Here is a 21,114-nt window from a genome sequence, read left to right as displayed (position 1 = left end):
TTTCCGCTTCACTCCGCACGCGAGCCTTGTGCTTTGCGCTGGGAAGAGGGGGGAGGGGCGGTAGTTACACTCGCAGTAGCACAGGAACAGAGCGGGAGGGAGAGAGAGAGAGAAAGAGAGGCAGGGACAACAACATCACATTTGAAAGGTATAGTAATCATCCAAAACTATTTTCAGTTGCGGATGATAAAGAATTCAGAAAGTTTATTCATGCAGGCCCATATGACAGAGAATGTGCATCTTCTTTTTGTTTTCATATTTTAATTTATATTTAATTGTGTTGTGGTTTGCAGTGTTTTGTGTTGTTTAAAAGGAAAAAGCTGAAAATTTAAATAGTTAAAAGCTGAAATATAAATAGGTGGTTTTTGTATTATATGATTTATTTCTTACATTTTATGTGGAGCGAATAAATAAAAGTATATTTACGGTGGCCCCTAGAGACAAAGCGCGTACAAACTCCAAAACACGTAAAAACTCCAAAACACATAAAAACTCCAAAACACGTACAAAAGACAACAGAAGTGCTCCAGGATGCTAGGCGCAGTGTAGTGGCTACACAAGCCAGGAAGTACCAACGACCGGATTTGGTGTGTGGTAGTAAAAGGTAAATTATTTGAATATTTACGAGTGCTTGTGTATAAATACACAAACAATACACAATACACACATGCTTTCAATTGTGTGATTTAAGTGATCTAGGTAGCTCTGTTTTGGAAGTTCAGTTAACACTAGAAATGTGTTTTGGAGTTTGCACGTGCTTTGTTTCTAGGGGCCACCGCATATATTTATATATAAACATATATAAATAAAACCACTTTTTTTTTTACATTAGTAATTCCTTTTATGCATAATTTTATATTATTGTTAATAATAAATTAATTAAAGCAACAAAACAACCTGAGGAGCCGGTTCGGAGCCAAAAGAGCCGGCTCTTTTTAGTGATCCGAGCCGAAAGAGCCGGTTCTCTAAAAAGAGCCAGAAATCCCATCACTAGCATCCAGCTCCTGGTGTAAAAAGCCTCGTGTTCGCATTAAGGCAGACGGCCAGGTGGCTTTCAGTCCTTGCAAAAGTGCAAAGTAGACCCCGTAGTATCCAAAAATATGAGATGCGCATGCGTGCTCAGGCACAGAAAGGCGCCAACAGCTTCAACTCATGTAAAACTTGAATTCATTCATTTTGCCAGCAATAAATTTCATCTGAGACCAACTTTTGCTCCAAAACGTTAAAGGATTAGTTGAAACCCTTAATGTATTTGAGTTTATGGGGCAACTCAGCTTTTATTGTTGAATTGTGAAAGAAATGACTGTAAGCTCAGCAACTGCAAGTTTGATTTTTTTTACAGTGTATGCGTTTAAAATTAATACAAATCACTCCACTGAGAAACTTAACAAGGTTTTATCCCCTGAATAGAAAATAAATTATACAGTGTATACCCAACATAACATGAACTACACCTGTCATAACATAAAAATGTATAAAGACCAGATGAAACTAACCTTTTTTTCATATGAAAATATTTTACTTTCAGTTTCGTTGATTTAAGTGACGTTTACTCTCAGAGTAAATCCCTATTGGCTCTGATCTAGGCTAATGGTGACGTTTCTCCTGGTTCTCCATTTTAGCTTTAGCTTTTTCTGGACAAGCGAGCGCATAAAGTCTGTTAAAGGTTTGGATGTTTATGGTCACAATGTAGAAGATGAAGAAAGAAGAAAGAAGATGAAGGCCTTCATCTTCTTTCTTCTCCTGGGAATACAGGGGGCAGCAGCAGGTCAGTTTGACTGTTATATTTCTGTCTTTTTATATGTCAGATTTATGTAATTTGAAAGACAAATGGATGGACTGTTTGCTCCCCAGAAATACGCTAAACATTTAGTTGTAATGGATCCTAGTACACTGTTAAAAAAACATCTTAAAAAAACAGTACTATTCCGGCAGCTGGGGCGCCAAAATAATACCGTAAAATAACAGAAAATAACTTCCTCATAAAAATACGGTTATTTTCAGTAATGAAAATACAATTTGTTGCCCTAATTTTACATGGGATTTTGCCTTTTTCAAGTGCTTTTAAACATTAAATTAGGAACATTTTAATGTGATTAAACAATGAAATTTCCTATAAACAAGGTCAATGAATGTGGCAATATGAATAATAATGCTTAAATTTACAGAAATATACAGTTAACAGTTGGGTTAAATAACATTATTTGATGTAAAAAAGTTATATATTCAATTATATTTGATGTAATACTACATTATACAGCACAAAATAATTTGATTTATCTTTCAAAACATGTCAAAAAACTAGATATTGGCTTTAAAATTACAATTCACTGTTAATTTTACATAATATCACATGTAAATTTAGATTTGAAGTGTAATTTAACATAAATTTCCTGAATATTTACTGGACTTTCAGTTTGAATTAAGTGTGCTCCCTGTAAGATTGTGGGTTTTATCTGTCACAAAACACCCAAAGAACCCTTATTAAACAAAACCCCTGATTATAATTACATCAAGATTATGTTAGTTCTTGATCATATGTTGTGTTTGAGCAGTTTGTAGATGTTTATTTTACTTATAAGACATGAGACATTGTTTCAATCATTAACATGGATTTTATTGACAAAAAGATAACCCTTCCTGGAACAATCCAAGAACAACTAACACTTATGCATAAACAAAAGCACGTAGAAAAAAGAATGTAATGCAAACACACATTTGAGCACAAAAGAAGGGGACGATGCCACCTCGAACGTTCATCTGCCTCCCCACATCTGGAGCAACGAAAAGGGGTATATTTGAGGCACATAACCTGCAGGTTTAGAAGTAGCTCTAGCTTTCTGAAAGTCTCACATTCAGGGCTGCTGCTGGCCATTTGGGTTCCCTTGGAGAAATTTGCAAAGTAATCATATGCAAAGAACAACTCGAGTAAAACAAAAGCCTCATTGTTATGCTGATTATACTTAACTGATAAGTATTGATATGTTGTAAGTTGTCACTTTAACACAAACTTTTACCAAAATAACTGAACGAATGGGACTGTGTTTGCAGAGCAAGCACCACAAGTGTCAGTGTATAGCCTATTACAATTTGATTTCATAGTGGTCAAGCAATTCCAAGTTAAATCTACTAAGCTGAGTTTGATATACTTGCCTTGCAGCACTGCATGGATGATCTTTCACCAACCTCTCTCTTCCAGCGCGCTTTCCATTAGTGATGCGCGAATCATGAATGAATCGTTCAATACTCGAGAATCACTTTACTGACTCGTGAATCATGATTCACAAGCCCAACTGACTCACTGACTCATCCCTGTTGCTCTTAGCAAACTAATTTCATTAGTAGAAATATATCTAGCTTATAATTAAAACTGTGGGGAAAAAAACAACAGCCAGTTTCTTAACAAAAACATTTCTGCTCTGAACTGGAAGAAAAAACCCTGAGTAGAAGCTCACATCAAGACAATAGCTCCTCGGTTCACAGTAGCATCGCTCTGCTAACATGCTAACAACACATTTGAGCTACTCACCCCCTCCCTTCCTGTGCTGAATCATAGCGTAAGCGAATCACTCAGGACTCACTCACCCCCTCCCTCCTGGCTCGCAGCTTCTTCTTCTTCTTCTTGGTTGGCAACCAATGTTAAGGCGCATTACCACCCCCTGGCTCACAGCTCAGTGGACATTTAGATGGGAAAATATATATTTGACACATTTGAGGAAAATACTACTAAAATAAAATAAAAATAAATGTTCCCTTTAGAATTCTTTTTGCTCTTTTTTGCTCCATAAAAATAGTTGTTTTTCTTTTTCAATCACTCATCTTAGCAGTAGGATATACATGACAAGAGAAACAAATTAAGTTTGAGTGAAAATGTACATTTTTTGCACTCTGGTCAACTGACTCAGTGACTCAAATGACTCAAAAAAACCCGATTCACTTTGGTGAGTGACTCATTCAAACTCGATTCAGCAAAAATAATCAAGTTTACCATCACTACTTTCCACAGCCATACCCGCGACCTTGTGGTTGTTAGTTCACATTCATTGGCCGATGCTTAGCGTCATGTTATTATGTGTCCCAACATCCAATGGCATGTAACATTGTTTTCATGGCCACGCCCTCACCCCAGGTGCAGAGGCCTATTTCTGTTCAGGAATGTTGTGAATACTTTGAGATTTATATTAATTGCAATTCCTACCTCTACATTTATTTTTTTAAATATATAATTAGCACAGCGTGGCCGTGCAATGTTTTATATGTTTTTTTTAGTTTTTATTCCTATTAATTATATTTTCACTTGTTACCTCTGAATTATTGAAACAGACCTAGATGACATGAAATTTTCAGCAAAATTATAATTCAAATACTCCTTTAATTATTAATTATTCTCATTAATTGTCAATCATTTTATATATTTTTCCATAGTATTACATTTGAATTTAACAGATCAATCTCTCAAATAACAGACAAATATTTGTGAAATTATGATACATTTCTGAATGTATTTTTACAATCTAAATACAGTGGGGCAAAAAAGTATTTAGTCAGCCACCGATTGTGCAAGTTCCCCCACTTAAAATGATGACAGAGGTCAGTAATTTGCACCAGAGGTACACTTCAACTGTGAGAGACAGAATGTGAAAAAAAAATCCATGAATTCACATGGTAGGATTTGTAAAGAATTTATTCGTAAATTAGGGTGGAAAATAAGTATTTGGTCACCTCAAACAAGGAAAATCTCTGGCTCTCACAGACCTGTAACGTCTTCTGTAAGAAGCTTTTTTGTCCCCCACTCGTTACCTGTATGAATGGCACCTGTTTGAACTCATCATCTGTATAAAAGACACCTGTCCACAGCCTCAAACAGTCAGACTCCAAACTCATGGCCAAGACCAAAGAGCTTCCGAAGGACACCAGGAAAAGTATTGTAGACCTGCACCAGACTGGGAAGAGTGAATCTACAATAGGCAAGCAGCTTGGTGTGAAAAAATCAACTGTGGGAGCAATCATTAGAAAATGGAAGACATACAAGACCACTGATAATCTCCCTCGATCTGGGGCTCCACGCAAGATCTCATCCCGTGGGGTCAAAATGATCATGAGAACGGTGAGCAAAGATCCCAGAACCACACGGGGGGACCTGGTGAATGACCTGCAGAGAGCTGGGACCAAAGTAACAAAGGTCACCATCAGTAACACACTACAACGGCAGGGAATCAAATCCCGCAGTGCCAGACGTGTTCCGCTGCTGAAGCCAGTGCATGTCCAGGCCCGTCTGAAGTTTGCCAGAGAGCACATGGATGATACAGCAGAGGATTGGGAGAATGTCATGTGGTCAGATGAAACCAAAGTAGAACTTTTTGGTATAAACTCAACTCGTCGTGTTTGGAGGAAGAAGAATACTGAGCTGCCAAGGGGACAGGACGACTGATCCGTGTTAAGGACAGAATGAATGGGGCCATGTATCGTGAGATTTTGAGCCAAAACCTCCTTCCATCAGTGAGAACTTTGAAGATGAAACGAGGCTGGGTCTTCCAACATGACAATGATCCAAAACACACCGCTCGGGCAACAAAGGAGTGGCTCCGTAAGAAGCATTTGAAAGTCCTGGAGTGGCCTAGCCAGTCTCCAGACCTCAACCCCATAGAAAATCTGTGGCGGGAGTTGAAAGTCCGTGTTGCTCGGCGACAGCCCCAAAACATCACTGCTCTCGAGAAGATCTGCATGGAGGAATGGGCCAAAATACCAGCTACTGTGTGTGCAAACCTGGTAAAGACCTATAGTAAACGTTTGACCTCTGTTATTGCCAACAAAGGTTATGTTACAAAGTATTGAGTTGTATTTTTGTTATTGACCAAATACTTATTTTCCACCCTGATTTACGAATAAATTCTTTACAAATCCTACCATGTGGATTCATGGATTTTTTTTTCACATTCTGTCTCTCACAGTTGAAGTGTACCTCTGGTGCAAATTACTGACCTCTGTCATCATTTTAGGTGGGGGAACTTGCACAATCGGTGGCTGACTAAATACTTTTTTGCCCCACTGAATGCATATGTACAAAAAAATATATTTAAAAAACAAGAAAATTGTGTTTTATTACATTTACAGTGATGTTATGTTATTTTACATTTGACATGTAAAATCAGTCTACTTATGTAAATTTAATGATATTCCAGAAAAACAGTACAAAACTGTAAAATATACAGTAAGATACTTTTACATTACTTTTTTTTTTTTTTTACAGTGTAGATAATGTCAGTGTTTAGAAACAATCGATTATATTATACAGGTAATTAAATCGTCTGTTTATCTCTTCAATACCTAATAATAAACATTAAAGTTTAGATGAAGGCAAAGATTAAAACAAGGTGACTTATGTCCCAAACTATTTGATGATTTCCGGGTTTAAACCGTTCGTGATGCATTTTTAAGCGTTGTGACTCTGCTGTCTCTCCAAACAGTCCAACAAATAAAACATCAGTGAGGATCTGATGATAATCTGGTGACAGTAATTAAAACGTTTATTTTAAAAACTAAGTACCATTTTAATTTTCATGAGGGTTTAAAACATTTTCACACAACAGCTGCTTATTAAAGTTAACTAAAGTTCATTTAAGTATCTTTATAAATATTATTTTTATTTTACTATTATTTAAAAATTATTTGTTCAGTATATGAAGAGCCACATGTCATTTGATGTAGTCTATTAAAAGTTAAAAGACTCCTGCTTTGTATTGTCTTCAGTATTATTCACCAGTGTTATGCTTGTGAATATTTTCTGTTTGACAAACATGCGCACACATGTCGTAACTAACGAGTAGTTACACCCGGATATGAAGTTCACTGTTTTTCTGGCGTTATTGCTTAATTAACAGCGCAATGAGGTGACTTTTGTTGTGAGGTGTATAAATAAAATAAAATAGAATTCAATTGAACTGAATTGAGATGCAAATTAAATCATTATTACTTAATAATATCAGATAGTTTATGTATGTAAAGTGCCAATACACTACACATACCATCACGAACTAATTTTTTGTATCACTGCTGAATGATCAATAAGAAGCTGCAGGTGAGAAATACCAGAAAAGTTTCGCTATTTATAAACAATCTCCACCAGGGAGCGCTAATGAGAAGCGTTTTAAACTAACAAATATTGTTGACTTTTGATAACTGAAAACTCAACTGAAAACCTGATTACAGAATAAACCATAAAATAACAATTGCTAAGATAATATTCCCCAAATAATAGTTACCTAACATTAGCGTTGGTTTTATTGATAATATTATCGATCAAAGATATTGGAAGTAAAACTTTCTGTAACAATTTTAAGCTTAAAAAAATCTATAAAAATAATATAAACAAAGAAGAAGCATCGATATGCTTCAATCAATTCATATAATTTGAAATATCAAAAATTGAAATGCAAAAGAGAACAACTCACTTCAGAAGTCACAGATTAAAAATAATATGTATTTTGTTTAACAATGAAAACAAAATAAAAATATAGTTAAATTAAAACCTATAATGAGTTCAAACCATCAATCATGAAAACTGAATTAAACCAAACTGAAGGATAAACACCAGTTTTAAAACTTTCTGTGAATAATCAGGTTCAAACTAGAATTTGAAGTTTTGAAGAAAAGAGGATCAGAAAAATTACATTAACCACTGAATATCTATTCATAAATCTATTTTGTGTTTATTGAAGGGACAGCAGGATTATTACAGGATGTCCTTAATGTGCTGTAGTTTTTCTTATTGTGTTATTTAAAAAATAAAAGAATTTATAAGTCTGTGTTCCTGAGATCTCACAACATTAACTGTTTCTTACAGTGACCCACTCGCTGAAGTATTTCCTTACTGGATCCTCTCAAGTCCCAAACTTCCCAGAGTTTGTGGTTGTTGGGATGGTTGATGATGTTCAGATTGATTATTATGACAGCAACACGGAGAAAGCTGAGCCCAAACAGGACTGGATTGCCAAGAACACAGATCAGCAGTACTGGGAGAGTCAGACTGCAAACTGTTGGGGTTCCCAGCAGTCTTTCAAAGCCAACATTGACACTGCAAAGCAGCGCTTCAACCAAACTGGAGGTTTGTTCATGTTTAATTTTTTACTGATATTTGCTGTTAATGTTTTCAGTGTGTTTTGTTTACAGTAGTAAACAGGTTTGCACACATATTAAATGTTTCATTCAGATTACAGATTAAAATTATTAACATAATAATTCATAATGAATGTAGAACTACAGTACAATAATCAAATAATAAAGATAAATTCATGATATTTGAAGTTTTCGGTTTATATTTAGGATTTTTTGCCTCTGAAACCTTGATGGTTGTTTTTGCTGCAATTTCTTAATAATCGATTATTCAGAAATTAATCTCCAGAAAATCAGCTGGATCTAAATAATCAGTCTGAGATGTATTTGTTTTACAATTATTGTGAACTAATATTTGACTTTTAATAAAAACAATCCTGGACTGAAACTCTCCTTCAGTGGAAGCTTCTAGAAAGACCTCAACATAGTCTGGTGTGTAGTTTTCCCGCAGTTATACGATTTTTTTTAGAACAATAGGAGGCTGCAGAGTTTCAGAGGATGGAAACTTAAACCCAGGATCAGGATCTGAGTCTGCTGCTCAGGATCCATCTTAGTGTGTTTGTCTGTTCCTGCAGCTCACAGGAAGTCGCTCCGTGTCTCAGTTCAGACGTCCCTCACAAATAATCACATGTTGTAATAAATTATAGAAAAAGAAAATATGTCAGACACCATCAACAGCATCTTAGGATGAAATAATTTATCATCTAGCTGAGATGTTAAATGTGCTGTGATGGCACAGTTATGACAACAGTTTTTCCAGATTCCATTAAACACATAATAATAATAATAATAATAATAATAATAATAATAATAATAATGTTATATTTAATACAAAAAGTAGAATCAAATAGGGTTGACTTTGTAACAGGCTGAAAGCAGTGGCGGAGCGGGTGGCTTACTGGGCTTAAGCCCGGGTTGTTTTGTCAGAAGCCCGGGGTCTTTTGGAGTGTAATTTTTTCATAGTTAGATGCCTGGCTGACAACTGTATAAAACAAAAACTACACACAATATTCGAAGCACATAGTGTACACTGTGGGAATTTACGACTGTGCGTAAATCCCCCCTAATATTGGTATGATCCGAGCTCAGACACTAAGCGACTGAGCGAGGGGGCGGGGCAGCTGCTGCCTGCGAGTGCGCTGTTGGAGAAACGGAGCCAGGCAGACAGAGGAGAACTGAAGTTCGACCAGGTACCAAAGCAAATCATTTGTACTGTACAAATAATGTAAATATGACGGTGCATCACGAAAGATTGATATCAAACTGATCACTTGACCCATATTACGTTACTTGCTCTTCAAGTGAATCAACAAATGGCGAAATGAAAAGCCGAACAACAACAATGCTGTTTCTTTAGAGAGTCTGTGTTTATTTCATATTTTCAGTTGTTACCCTCCACGGCTAAATAAATCGGTTTCAGTAATGCACTGATATACAAGAATGGACATAAGGGGCTTCTTTCAAAGAAAAAACTCTGGTAGATGTTATTTTATTTATTATGCTTTGTATGCTGTTCAGTATATTTCTATGCAAAACAAGAGGAACTTCAATACACAGCAGTATATTCACAGTTTAAACCAGATATTTACACACACTTTAGGGAAAACACAAGAACATTTTTTTACTGTACAACATCAATTTAGAGTAAACTTGTTTTGTTTTGGTTAAATAAATATTGAAATATGTTTTGAATTAGTTAAATGTCAGAATAAAAAGAGGGAGCTGTCTATTTTTTTATCACTTTCATCAAATTTAGGAGCACATGTACATTAAGTTTATTGTTAATTAATAAGAAACTCCAAAGATTCTATTCTGAGCTGAAGAAGCTTCTGATTGGTTAGTAGAGTCCATGTGAGTGAATTGGTGGCACAGCTGTGGATGCATATAAGGCAAAACACAGAGCCTGTTTCTTTGACATGGGAAAATCAAGAGATGTCAACCAAAACACAAGAAAAAGAACTGTGGAGCTCCATAAGTGTGGCTCAATTTGAATACAATTTGGTGCCATTTACAATTAAGAAATACAGATAGTTTCTCTCTTTACTCTTAAAGTTAACAAATATGTTTTTTATATTTATCAATCTAAAAAAATAAACATTTAGTCTGATTTGATGTTACAATTATAAAAGTGTTGTGTTTTTATCTGAAGAGTTTGTAAATATCTGGTTTCAACTGTATATTTGATGATTGTCAGCACAAAGAGGGAGAGAGAGGAACAGAGAGGGAGAGAGAGGAACAGAGAGGGAGAGAGAGGAACAGAGATGGAGAATGAGGACAGAACAGAGATGAACAAGAGCAGGTGAGACACACATGTTAGTCAAATGGTTGTTTACCAAAGTATCACCGTATCATAGGTACTCATGTATCTCGTACCTAGTGTTTCTTTTTAGGTTTGTTATTTTTCAAATTCTATATTTATTAAGTTATGCAGGCTTGTTTGCACAACAAGGCTAAACAATTATATAAACTTTTGTGAATCTACATAGTGTACTTTGGTAGAATTAAAAAAATAAGTGTAGTGCAGGTCTATGATGATTTTTAGTGCTGCTATCATCTAGTTCTGATTCTGGTTCTGTCTTGGTTAAGTCCTCAGTAGTCCTGATTTTGAACTGTTGTAGTCCTGTTTTAATTCCGGATCAGTTCTGGGTCTGGTTGAATTGGGGTTTAGTCCTCGTGTCTTGATGCAGCCCTGACCTTGTTCTGCCTTGCTGCTTAATTAAAAAACTAGCTTAAGGTGTCCTGCATATGTGATATATATTTTTCCCAATATGAAGTCATTCTTTTTTGAACAAAACTCAAAACAGAGCCTATTAATCTTTCAGTCATTTCTACACCCCCCCCAATCCCACATGCATACTACCCTTTAGGGCTAAGCCCCGGGTGTATCATATGTCTGCCTCCGCCTCTGGCTGAAAGTAGAGACAGCTGAATGACCCGTTCACTGTCCACGGCCTCTTTATGAATGAATTTAACTAAATGCATGAAAATAAAACATTCAGCCCGTTTTCATGAGGAAATGTTTTCAGGATTATCTTTCATTAGCAGAGGTTCCATAAATAATTCGGTGACAAACTTAAAGCTACTCTGTGGAAAATAAATAAATATTTAACTTTTAGTTTTACTTCAATAGTACAACAGTTTGGTGAGAAGTAGATAGACCAAAAATAAGAAACACAAACTAACAGACAGACGTTTAACAGTTAACAGTTTCTCTAAATTTTACACTGATTTTTGTCCTATTTAAAAATAAGACCGTAAATATGAGTTTCAGTCGATGTTTAATATTTTTGGTCCCAGATTTAAAATTTAATGGGTTTTTTTTTTTTTACTAATAAACAACAACCTGAAAATATAATCAAGGAAAGTAAATTGTTAAAATGTCTCACTTTTCCCATAAACTGGCTGAAGGTTGATTATTAAGGTGGTGTCGTTAAATCAGGACGCCGTAAAATTCAGCAAGAATCCTTCCAGAAAGCCTCCCTATGAGCGGTGAAAAAACCCACGGGTTGTTTTGGTCATTAAACACAGCTTTGGTCACTCATCTACGCAACATTTAAGAGCGGCGGAAAATAACAGCGTACTGGGCGAGTCACTGAGCTGCTTTTTCCGGCGCTCAGTGACTAGTGATGTAATATTCAGGGTGGTATCAACAATACTGATCCGACACCGATACTTTGTACAAAAACTTAACGTGTTATTGTATTTCAAATTATAGCTTCATAATGATCACAGGACATCAGACTACTTGTTCTTATTGTTTAGTTATGAAGAATTATCATATAGTTGTGAGTTAATTGACGCTATTTGAACACGTATATCTTGTCATTTAACATGTGTATACTTGCCTGGACATTTCAACAAAAACATTCAACATTCACACTTTCAACAGGGGCAGTATTGTCAATATCAGCTCCAATAATTTCAAGTTATTCAGGCAGCTAATTGGGGGAGAGTAGTGAGCCATGACCACTATATCACTGTGATTGTTACTTTCCACAATAATTAGTTGACACAACAAAACACACTTTTCAGCTTTTCATGCTTTTTGAAACTCAGTTTTTTGGAGACCTGTGATGTAAATTCTGTCTCTAAAGCACACAAAAAGGTTTGGACATTTTTCATAGTGCATGTTTGAGGTTTATTCTTCCAAAGAAATTGTTGGAGCTATTTATTCTTTATTTTTGTTATTCTGAAATTTGTTGGTGTTTGTTGTTGGTTTGTTTATATTTTTGGGTTATTTGCAAGTTTATTTGTAGGTTAATATTTGCTTTGTTTTGTTTTGTTTTGTTGTTTATCTTGCTAAGTCAGCCAGGAAGAACTGTAAGGTCTTTTTTTTTTTTTATATATAAATAAAGGGACTGGTATAGGACCAGAATGCACTGGGGTGGGCCTATGGTTTTTTACCAGAGCAGGAGAAGCAGCGGGGAGGAACAAAGATGGATCTTTGTTATTGTTTTCCAAACTGGAAAAATAAACAATAAAATGCAACTTTCGAGTTTGATAGTTGGACTTCTTTTGCCTGCATACAAAACATTACTACAGTGCAGCAGTGGCTTGTGAATTTTAAGCTGTAGGATGTTTGGTTGGACAAAGGGAATCCCCACTACAGAAATAATTAACACAGTTCAGCGGCTACATACTGAACATGAAGGATAAAAGCAAAGTATCAATCCAGTCATGCTAGTATTGATCTGTAACCAATACCAGTGTTGGTATCAATACTATCGATATTTGGATCGACCCGCCCACCTCTCTCAGTGACAGCTGTGAGCGTTTTCTTGACTCATGCAGGGCCTCCCCATGTTTCTCCTCCACTTAATCTACACTCCAATCAAAGGAGTGCAGACAACACCAGCTCATCCCACATTCACTTTGTTGCCGCCTATAAGGAGGTGTTTTTGCGAGATTTTCATGGACATTCACAGCGTCCTGATTTATTGATTAGCAATTTTAATATAATTTATTAACCAAACGGGCTGGAAAAGTGTGGAATTTGAACTTAGATGGTGTGTAACTCCACATGTTCATATAAAGAAAATACCTGTGATGATGCACCGAGGCTTTTCTCGTGGCTTTGAGAGCAGCGATTTTCTAAAAGCAGGAATGACTCCTCGTGTCGCTCTCACCTGTAGACTGTCGGCTCTCATCACAGCATCAGCGGCGCTCAGGTTCCTACTCAAAGACGCTCACAGATCTCTGTGCTACACATCCAATAATATCATTAACATGAATGTTTTAATATTTTTAGTGCAAAATCTGATCTGGTCACAGCGCTGAAAAACACCAAAGTGTCCCAGCATGGAGTCAAATTCAAAGTCGGAGTTATTGTTTCAGTCCTCTGCTCTTAGTAAATGTAATAAAAATGACAACATGGTTGTAAAATCTTAGGGGAACCTTTTTCACCTTTTTGTCAGGTCACAGCACAAGAAATTAACTGTCCATCCATTCGCTTCCACTTATCCTTTTCAGGGTCGTGGGGGGCGCTGGAGCCTATCCCAGCTGTCATAGGGCGAGAGGCGAGGTCGCTAGTCCGTCGCAGGGACAACACACAGGGACAGACAACCATTCACACCTAGTGGCAATTTGGATTATCCAATTAACCTATCACCACAAGCTGCATGTCTTTGGACACTGGGAGGAAGCCGGAGCACACGGAGGGAACCCACGCAAACACGGGGAGAACATGCAAACTCCACACAGAAAGATCCCGGCCTGATGGTGGAATTGAACTCAGGACCTTCTTGCTGTGCGGCAACAGTGCTAACCACTGTGCCACCGTGCTACCAGAGAACTTAACTGATTTATCAAAAATTATTTCTTGCATAGTCATCAATGATGACATGAAGCATTTGCTGGAGCCTGAAATGCTGTAAGTAGAACTCCAGATTAGATTAATGTCACATGATCATATTAAACAGACACCTCTAGAAAAACCTCAGGACAGTCTGGTGCTTAGTTTCTCACAGGCTGATGACGGCTGCAGAGTTTCAGAGGATGGAAAGTAAATCTAGAATCAGGATCTGTGTCGGCTGCTGAGGATCCAGCTTAGTGTGTTTGTCTGATCCTGCAGCTCACAGGAAGTTGCTCCACCTACAGCAGCATAGATAAACTGTGCAGTGATATCTCTGCAGGCAGGACATAGATGTGCTAACGGGAGAAAATTAATTCTGTTTTTTCCCAGTGTCTTTCTGTAAAATCTACATTGTTAATGATGATTTGTTTTAAAAATCTTCCACTGAGACAAAAGCAGCCATAAATGTAGATCCTCTATATGTTGATCACGTCTCTGTGTCAGTGTAAGACTTTAGTGCAGCCTCTCTCTGGTTCACTGCAGTCTTTGTCTCTGTGTTTCTGTCAGGTGTTCACATTGTCCAGCGGATGTACGGCTGTGAATGGGATGAAGAAACAGGTGAAGTGAATGGATATCGCCAAGACGGCTATGATGGAGAGGACTTCATAAGCTTTGACCTGAAGACAGAGACGTGGGTCGCTCCAAAACAACAGGCTGTCAGGACAAAGACGAAGTGGGACAGTAACAAAGCTTTGATCACACAGTATAAGAATTACCTCACCCAGATTTGTCCTGAGTGGCTGAAGAAGTATGTGAACTATGGGAGGAGCTCTCTGATGAAAACAGGTAAAATCTATGACCAGAATTAGATTAAAAGTTATATGTCTCAGTTTATTACTTAATATGATATTAAATTAACCTTTATATGCATGAATTATGAAAACCTCAATCAGAGCTTTTTTTTCTTGAGTATTTTTATTCATCTTAAGGCATGAAAAAAAGATTTTTGAACTTCATTTTTTTAAACATATACTTTTCATTTTCAAAGAGTATTTTTACACGTCCACTTAGTTGTACAACAAACATTTTGACTTATGAATTTGACAAATGAATAATTAATATACACTGTGTAAAAACTATAACATAACAAAAATATATTTTTAAATATATTTTAAAAATATTTTATAACAGTATAACAATATATGTAACAATTATAGCAACTGTAACAACTGTAACCCTGCCTATGGAGTGACACATCAGTGTCCAATGTAGTGGTTTATGTGCAAGTTTACCATCAACACTGACACAAATACAAGAAAACAGCCTTTGAATAGTTGTCCACTGTAGTGACCACTATGTGTGAAAGGGTTAATATAATTGCACTTCGCGTGGCATTTTGATACATTTTTTAAATTTAATTTAATTTAATAAACTACATCACATCAAAAGACATTGGTATGGTTTTAATAATAATAATAATAATAATCTTTTAAAGTTGCTCCTGGTCGTCATAGCAGATCATCTTCCACAGTTTTAGCTCTGATATACTCATTTCTAATCCTTCTCACTCCTTATGATAATTTTAATATCTCTCCAGTTCGTCCCTCAGTGTCTCTCCTCCAGAAGTCTTCCTCCTCTCCAGTCACCTGCCACGCTACAGGTTTCTATCCTAACAGAGCCGAGATGGTCTGGAAAAAAGATGGAGTGGAGCTTCATGAGGGTGTGAACAAAGGAGAGATTCTCACCAACAATGACGGGACCTTCCAGATGAGTGTTGACCTGGATCTCTCATCAGTCAAACCTGAAGACTGGCACAGATACAGATGTGTGTTTCAGCTCTCTGGTGTGAACGAGGACATCGTCACCAAACTAGACAAATCAGAGATCAGGACCAATGAAAGTGAGTCTGGAATCAGGATCAGATGAGTGATAAACATGGGAAACACACACTTGAATTACTGCAATACCCTGTGGTTCATGTTGGATGAGAAAGTTTGTTTGCTTTGATATTCTTTCTGTCAGCTTCTGTCAGAATAATTTTAAGACCTAAATCAGTTTAGACCAAGTTGTGTTTTTCCACCACATTTTTTTCTTGCTGAACATTGATGAATATAAAACATGTTCATGTGTGGCCACTGATTATCTGACTAATGGACAGTTTTAGAAGATTAAATAGTAAATTGGGGAAAATGTATATTTTGAAACATATGTTCAAATTTTTTGGCAATGTATTGAAATTTAATTTAATGGCAGAACTTTTATTGTTGGAATGAAAACAAACATTAGTGAGACAAACATGTAGTGACCATAAACGAAGCTATTGTACATGATTGTTATCTGATTGGAAACTTTTTGTTCTCACCTTTTGTTTGTTCTGTGATCCACAGGAAATTCCTTCTCCTCGATCATCACTGTTGTTGCTGCTGTTGTTGTTGTTGCTGCCATCGCTGTGATCGCATTCATTATTTGCAAAAAGAGTACAGGTGAGAAACAAACTTCCTGGATGTTTCTTGTATAATGCAAACAACAATGATGACATAGTGCAAACAATAATAATGATAGTAAGAGTAATATGACTTAATTGAAGTCATTATTAACAGTTTTCAAAAGAAAACAAACAATGCACACAGGATTAAACAGGTAACAACCAAAAGCAGTGTAAGCTGAGTCCTCAGGTTAATATTTAAGTATTTTAACACTTTCTCTGCCAGCAGGATGATCAGACTCTTTCAAATCCTCAATATATTACAACGATATTCATTAATCATGCTTGTTGTGTTTCATAACTTGCCCCTTCATTTCTCTGCATTATCCCACTTGTAGATTTTTGTCCAGTTACTTCACTTTTTCTTCTTGTCTGTTATTTAATTTTTCTGCATCATTTTTCTTTCTGTCTTTGTGGTTTTTCTGTTTTTTGTTTTTATTTTGTTTTTTACACCTGAGCTACAGTTTGGTTGTCAGGGAACAAAATAACCACCAACTCAGTTATTGAAACCCAAACATTGTTTCTCTTTTCTTAACCATCAACTCTGCCAAACAAACACATCCTGAGGTACACCTTTACCTGCATTAGAAATGTGTACGTTCTCTACCTTCAGTCGCTTTACTTATAAATTTAACACGAGCACATTTTGTGGGAAAAGTCAGAATATATCTATAAACACATTAGTGAGTAAGCCCAGTGTCTATGTTTTTAATTTTAGAAATTAAATTAATGCTTTTGTCCAGATTACAAAATAAAAATATGAAATTATGTTTCACGCCTTGTATAATACGTGAAAAAATTGTGTTAACATTTATAACAAATTATTAAAATGATGCATTTTTTCCTTTTTACTTCAGAGAAACGTCCCCCATCTCGTAAGTTAAACTTTGTCCCTTTTCTCTAATCTCTTGTCTACACTAAATTAAAAAGGGTTTCTGTACTTTAATCTAAGCAGTCTTTCAGGGCTGTTTCCTGTTGTGTTCGATTGTTGTAAAAGTGACAGATGTGAGCAGGATGTGGACTAACATTGTGTTTCTGACCTACAGCTGTAGAGAGCCAGGAGCAAATGCTTCCTCAAGCCTAAACCACAAACAGCTCTGCACACAGTGAGTTACTTCATATTTGTGTCTCATGTTTTAGCTTTCTTTTTAAAACTTATGTAAAATACTGGCTGTAGTAAAATCTCCTGTTTAAATATATCCAAAAAAAAGTGCTTTAGTATAACTTTACATCATATAAGAGAAAGACGCTTTCAAAATAACGTTTCATGAAATGATTTAACAAAATTAAAACAAATGTGTTAATTCCCTTCAGAAACATATGAAGTAAATACTCGATTGAATCAGAATTTTAGATCTTAATGAAACTGTAAATAGGTTATTTGTGGATCTGAACAATCCTAACATTTATTGTGTTTCTTTTTTTATCTCTGTAGGTTTATGGATAAACCTACAGTGGAGCTGAAAGAAGATGTGGTTCAGCTCATTCTTCTCCATAAACTAGAATTCATTGATTTTTCACATCATAAAATCTGTTTAAAAAAAAATCTAAAATATAGTTGCAGATGCTGGTTAATCAAGAAGTTTGAAAATGAGCTGGCAAATATTTAACATAAACATCATAATGGTGAAACGAAATTATTCTGAATTTGTTGTTTTCAGTTTAAAAAAGTCTTTCTTTGAAAGATTTAACAAAGATGTGACCGCCTGGAGAGACATGAAACAATGGAATCATCACAGCAGTTGTAGTACAATCATAATTAAGCCTTTGTATGTTCATCTTCACTCAAAAATCCAATAGTTTAGTTTTTCTGGGGTTTTCTTGTAAATTGTTGCATCACTCATGAATGCTGAGATTCCCTCACTCTCAGTGATAAACGAATCATAATATTTTTCAAATTTTGTACATGTTTACTTGTGTATTTCGTAAAATTTGATTTAAAAGACAATCTTGTGTTGAATTCCAGGAGACCTTAAAAGATTTTTCTGTATGTCTGAATTTTTTTCTTAATTAATGAAGATTATGTTGTTTATTCTCTGTTGTTTGATTTAAGATAAGTTTTGAGTTTTTTGATTTTAGAGTTTAGTTCAAGTTGAGATTCTGGAGGGTTGTGTGGGTTATGTTTTTAACACATTGGTAGATGTGTTTCTGCTTATAGTTCAGGATTTTTCAAGGTTTTCCTCATTTGTCTGTAAACTTTAAAAAATTAATTAGTAGAATATGTATCAGTAAAACGGCATTGCTCTTTCTCTCCTTTTTGTACTTTGGTTGTCAATAAAGTCCCAAATAATCCAAATTGCTGTGACTTTTTTGTTATAAAATGTAAACTTAGCTACAGTTTCATAAATACGGCCTAAATATTAATGGACTAGATACAATATAACTTGTGATAGTAGCTCAGTAAGTTCAGGTGTTATAGTGACAGCTCAGGTCCATTAAGTGTCCTTGTGACAAAGGACCCCACGGACACAGCGTTGCAAGATGGTTCAATGTTTATATTTTTTTGTCTCCACTCTTTTGGTTGTGCAGCTTTGCAGCGGCTGTCTCTAGCACGGTATACAGCAAACCGGGGGTATTGACCAGCCAACCCCAAGAAGTGACTCACCTCCTTTTTGGTCTTGGGATGCCCTGCCTGCCTCCTAAGTGGTACTCCAGATACTGTACCTCCCTCCATCAACACTTCTTTGGGTTGGCCATGAGACCCGCCTGCCTCAGGGACTCCAGGACTGCACCTGCTCCACATTCTCTGCCCAGGTGTCACTGTGTATGATGACATCATCCAAAAAGTAACAGAATATGCAGCGTGACGCCACAGCACCCAGTCTAAAAGGTGCTGGAAGGTGGCAGGGACTCCATCCAAACAGAAGTGTGACAAATTGGTACAAACCAAATGGATGAAATTTGACTGAGTCTAGCCCCTCTGTTGTACAGGCGCTGCTGATGTTCCTGGGCCTGGAGCAAATTTTCTCCCAGAAAATATGAAGCTTTGCTCTCTGGTCCAAAACATATTGAATCTCATTCTTCTAGAGTTTAGTTCAAGTTGAGATTCTGGAGGGTTGTGTGGGTTATGTTTTTAACACATTGGTGGGTGTGTCTCTGTTTATATATCAGTAAAACTGCATTGCTCTTTTTCTCCTTTTTGTACTTTTGCTTTTCAAAAATCCCAAATAATCCAAATTTCTGTGACTTTTTTTTTTAAATAAAATGTACACTTAGCTAAAGTTTCATGAATCCAGCCCAAATATTAATGGATTAGCTACACTTTAACTTGTGATAGTAGCTCAGTAAGCTTAGGTGTAATGATGCCAGCTCCAGTCCATTAAGTGTCCTTGTGACAAAAGTATTGTGTGTGTGTGTGTGTGTGTGTGTGTCGTATTGTGGTTCGATGTTTGCTTTTGTGGATGTTTATTTTTTTCATTTGGTTTACCAACACTAGACTTGACAATTTGCATATGATGAAGTAACTGACCTCACAGCCCATTGTTCCTTCAGTGGGCTGGTTTCAGCTATTGTGTAAATGTACTGTTTATAAGATTGGGGAAACCTGCAGTCAGCTGAGACTGAAGAAGTCACTTGGATGAGTGACGAAATGTTTCTCCCACTGAAAACTCTACGTCCAGATGAACAGAATCAACCTTTTGGGAACACCACACTTTATAGACTTGTGCTATTCCAGAATGGTCGCCTGAATCAGGTAGAGTATAAAAGGAGCCCACCTGCTTTTAGAGGGGTTGGGTTCTTTGGCATGTGTTGGCACGTAAACTCATACTTTATTTAATAAAGACTACCAGAACTAACAGAAAGTCTTAAAATCCAACATTATATTTTAATTTTTATATGTAAATACATAATATCCAGTCTGTAGCCTTTCGGTTTAGACAATAATACATAAATATTGCCTCTTTATTTGTTTTTTTTTGTTTTTTTAAATAAAATTCAACATTTCTGATTTTAGGAATTGATCGTTTCATTATTTTATCATTGCAGCAACGTTGCAGAAAGAGAAGGACACACAGCTATTCCAGCTGATTTTGCTGGAATAGGTTTCCAGATGAATTTGTGGGCGGATTAATAATTGCATCTGGATTACTTGGGGAAGTTATTTGTATATGAGTGTAAACACGAGCATAATTTAAACTACTTTTAAAATGAAATTAGTAAGAATATGATTAAGTACAAATAACTCCAGAAAATATGTGATAACAGCTGTGACACAAATATACATGATTGGTATGTGTCTTTAATCCCTACGTCACTTTAGGTCTCTAATCACAGATTAGGCGCTACTAGCTCTTTGTTTCTGCCTGAAGCGTTTTACTTTCCAAAATAAATTAGTAAATAAATAAACCTGGGTTCTCTCATTTTGCCTGGTTACTGGTGAGGCGCATCCAGCTTTGAATTCCTATTGGTCAGAGAGGAGTCACAGCACGTGCGGACTCAGAGGCTGTAGTTTCATTTTGTGGCAAAATTAAAACAATAAACGGTTGTATTATTTTTTTCTTCTTATATTGAGAGAATTGAATTGAAAATGAGGACGTTTATGATGCTGCTTCTTTACTGGACAGCGTCTGTGTCTGCAGGTAAGCTTCATAAAATGAAACTGTTCTTTAGAGATAGTGTTGCTCTCAGGTGGCTCAGGTGTTACTTTAAACAGACTCTCGGCTTCCACATATTCAAGATTCAAAGTTTATTTTTATTTCGCAGTTTGTTTGTTTTTGTTGTTGTT

The 21,114-nt window shown here is 36.2% G+C and overlaps 2 protein-coding genes across 2 annotated transcripts in view; both read left to right on the top strand.

Moving 5' to 3' along the window:
* Window positions 1-21,114, top strand: part of LOC147303385 (class I histocompatibility antigen, F10 alpha chain-like) — a 101,303-nt gene that overhangs the window by 62,369 nt on the left and 17,820 nt on the right. The window lies entirely within an intron of this gene.
* On the top strand, window positions 1,591-15,829 carry LOC147303387 (class I histocompatibility antigen, F10 alpha chain-like). The gene is made up of 4 exons (XM_086281253.1): window positions 1,591-1,768; window positions 7,844-8,104; window positions 14,471-14,749; window positions 15,501-15,829. The coding sequence occupies exons 1-4, from the start codon at window positions 1,591-1,593 to the stop codon at window positions 15,827-15,829; spliced, it is 1,047 nt and encodes a 348-aa protein (XP_086137379.1).

Source organism: Aulonocara sp. 'chitande type north' Nkhata Bay, linkage group LG22 (assembly GCF_057382095.1).
Source record: "Aulonocara sp. 'chitande type north' Nkhata Bay isolate Kocher_YH1m ecotype deep benthic linkage group LG22, A_spYH_male_GT1.1, whole genome shotgun sequence".
NCBI lineage: Eukaryota > Metazoa > Chordata > Actinopteri > Cichliformes > Cichlidae > Aulonocara > Aulonocara sp. 'chitande type north' Nkhata Bay.
This window is presented reverse-complemented; position numbering and strand designations above follow the sequence as displayed.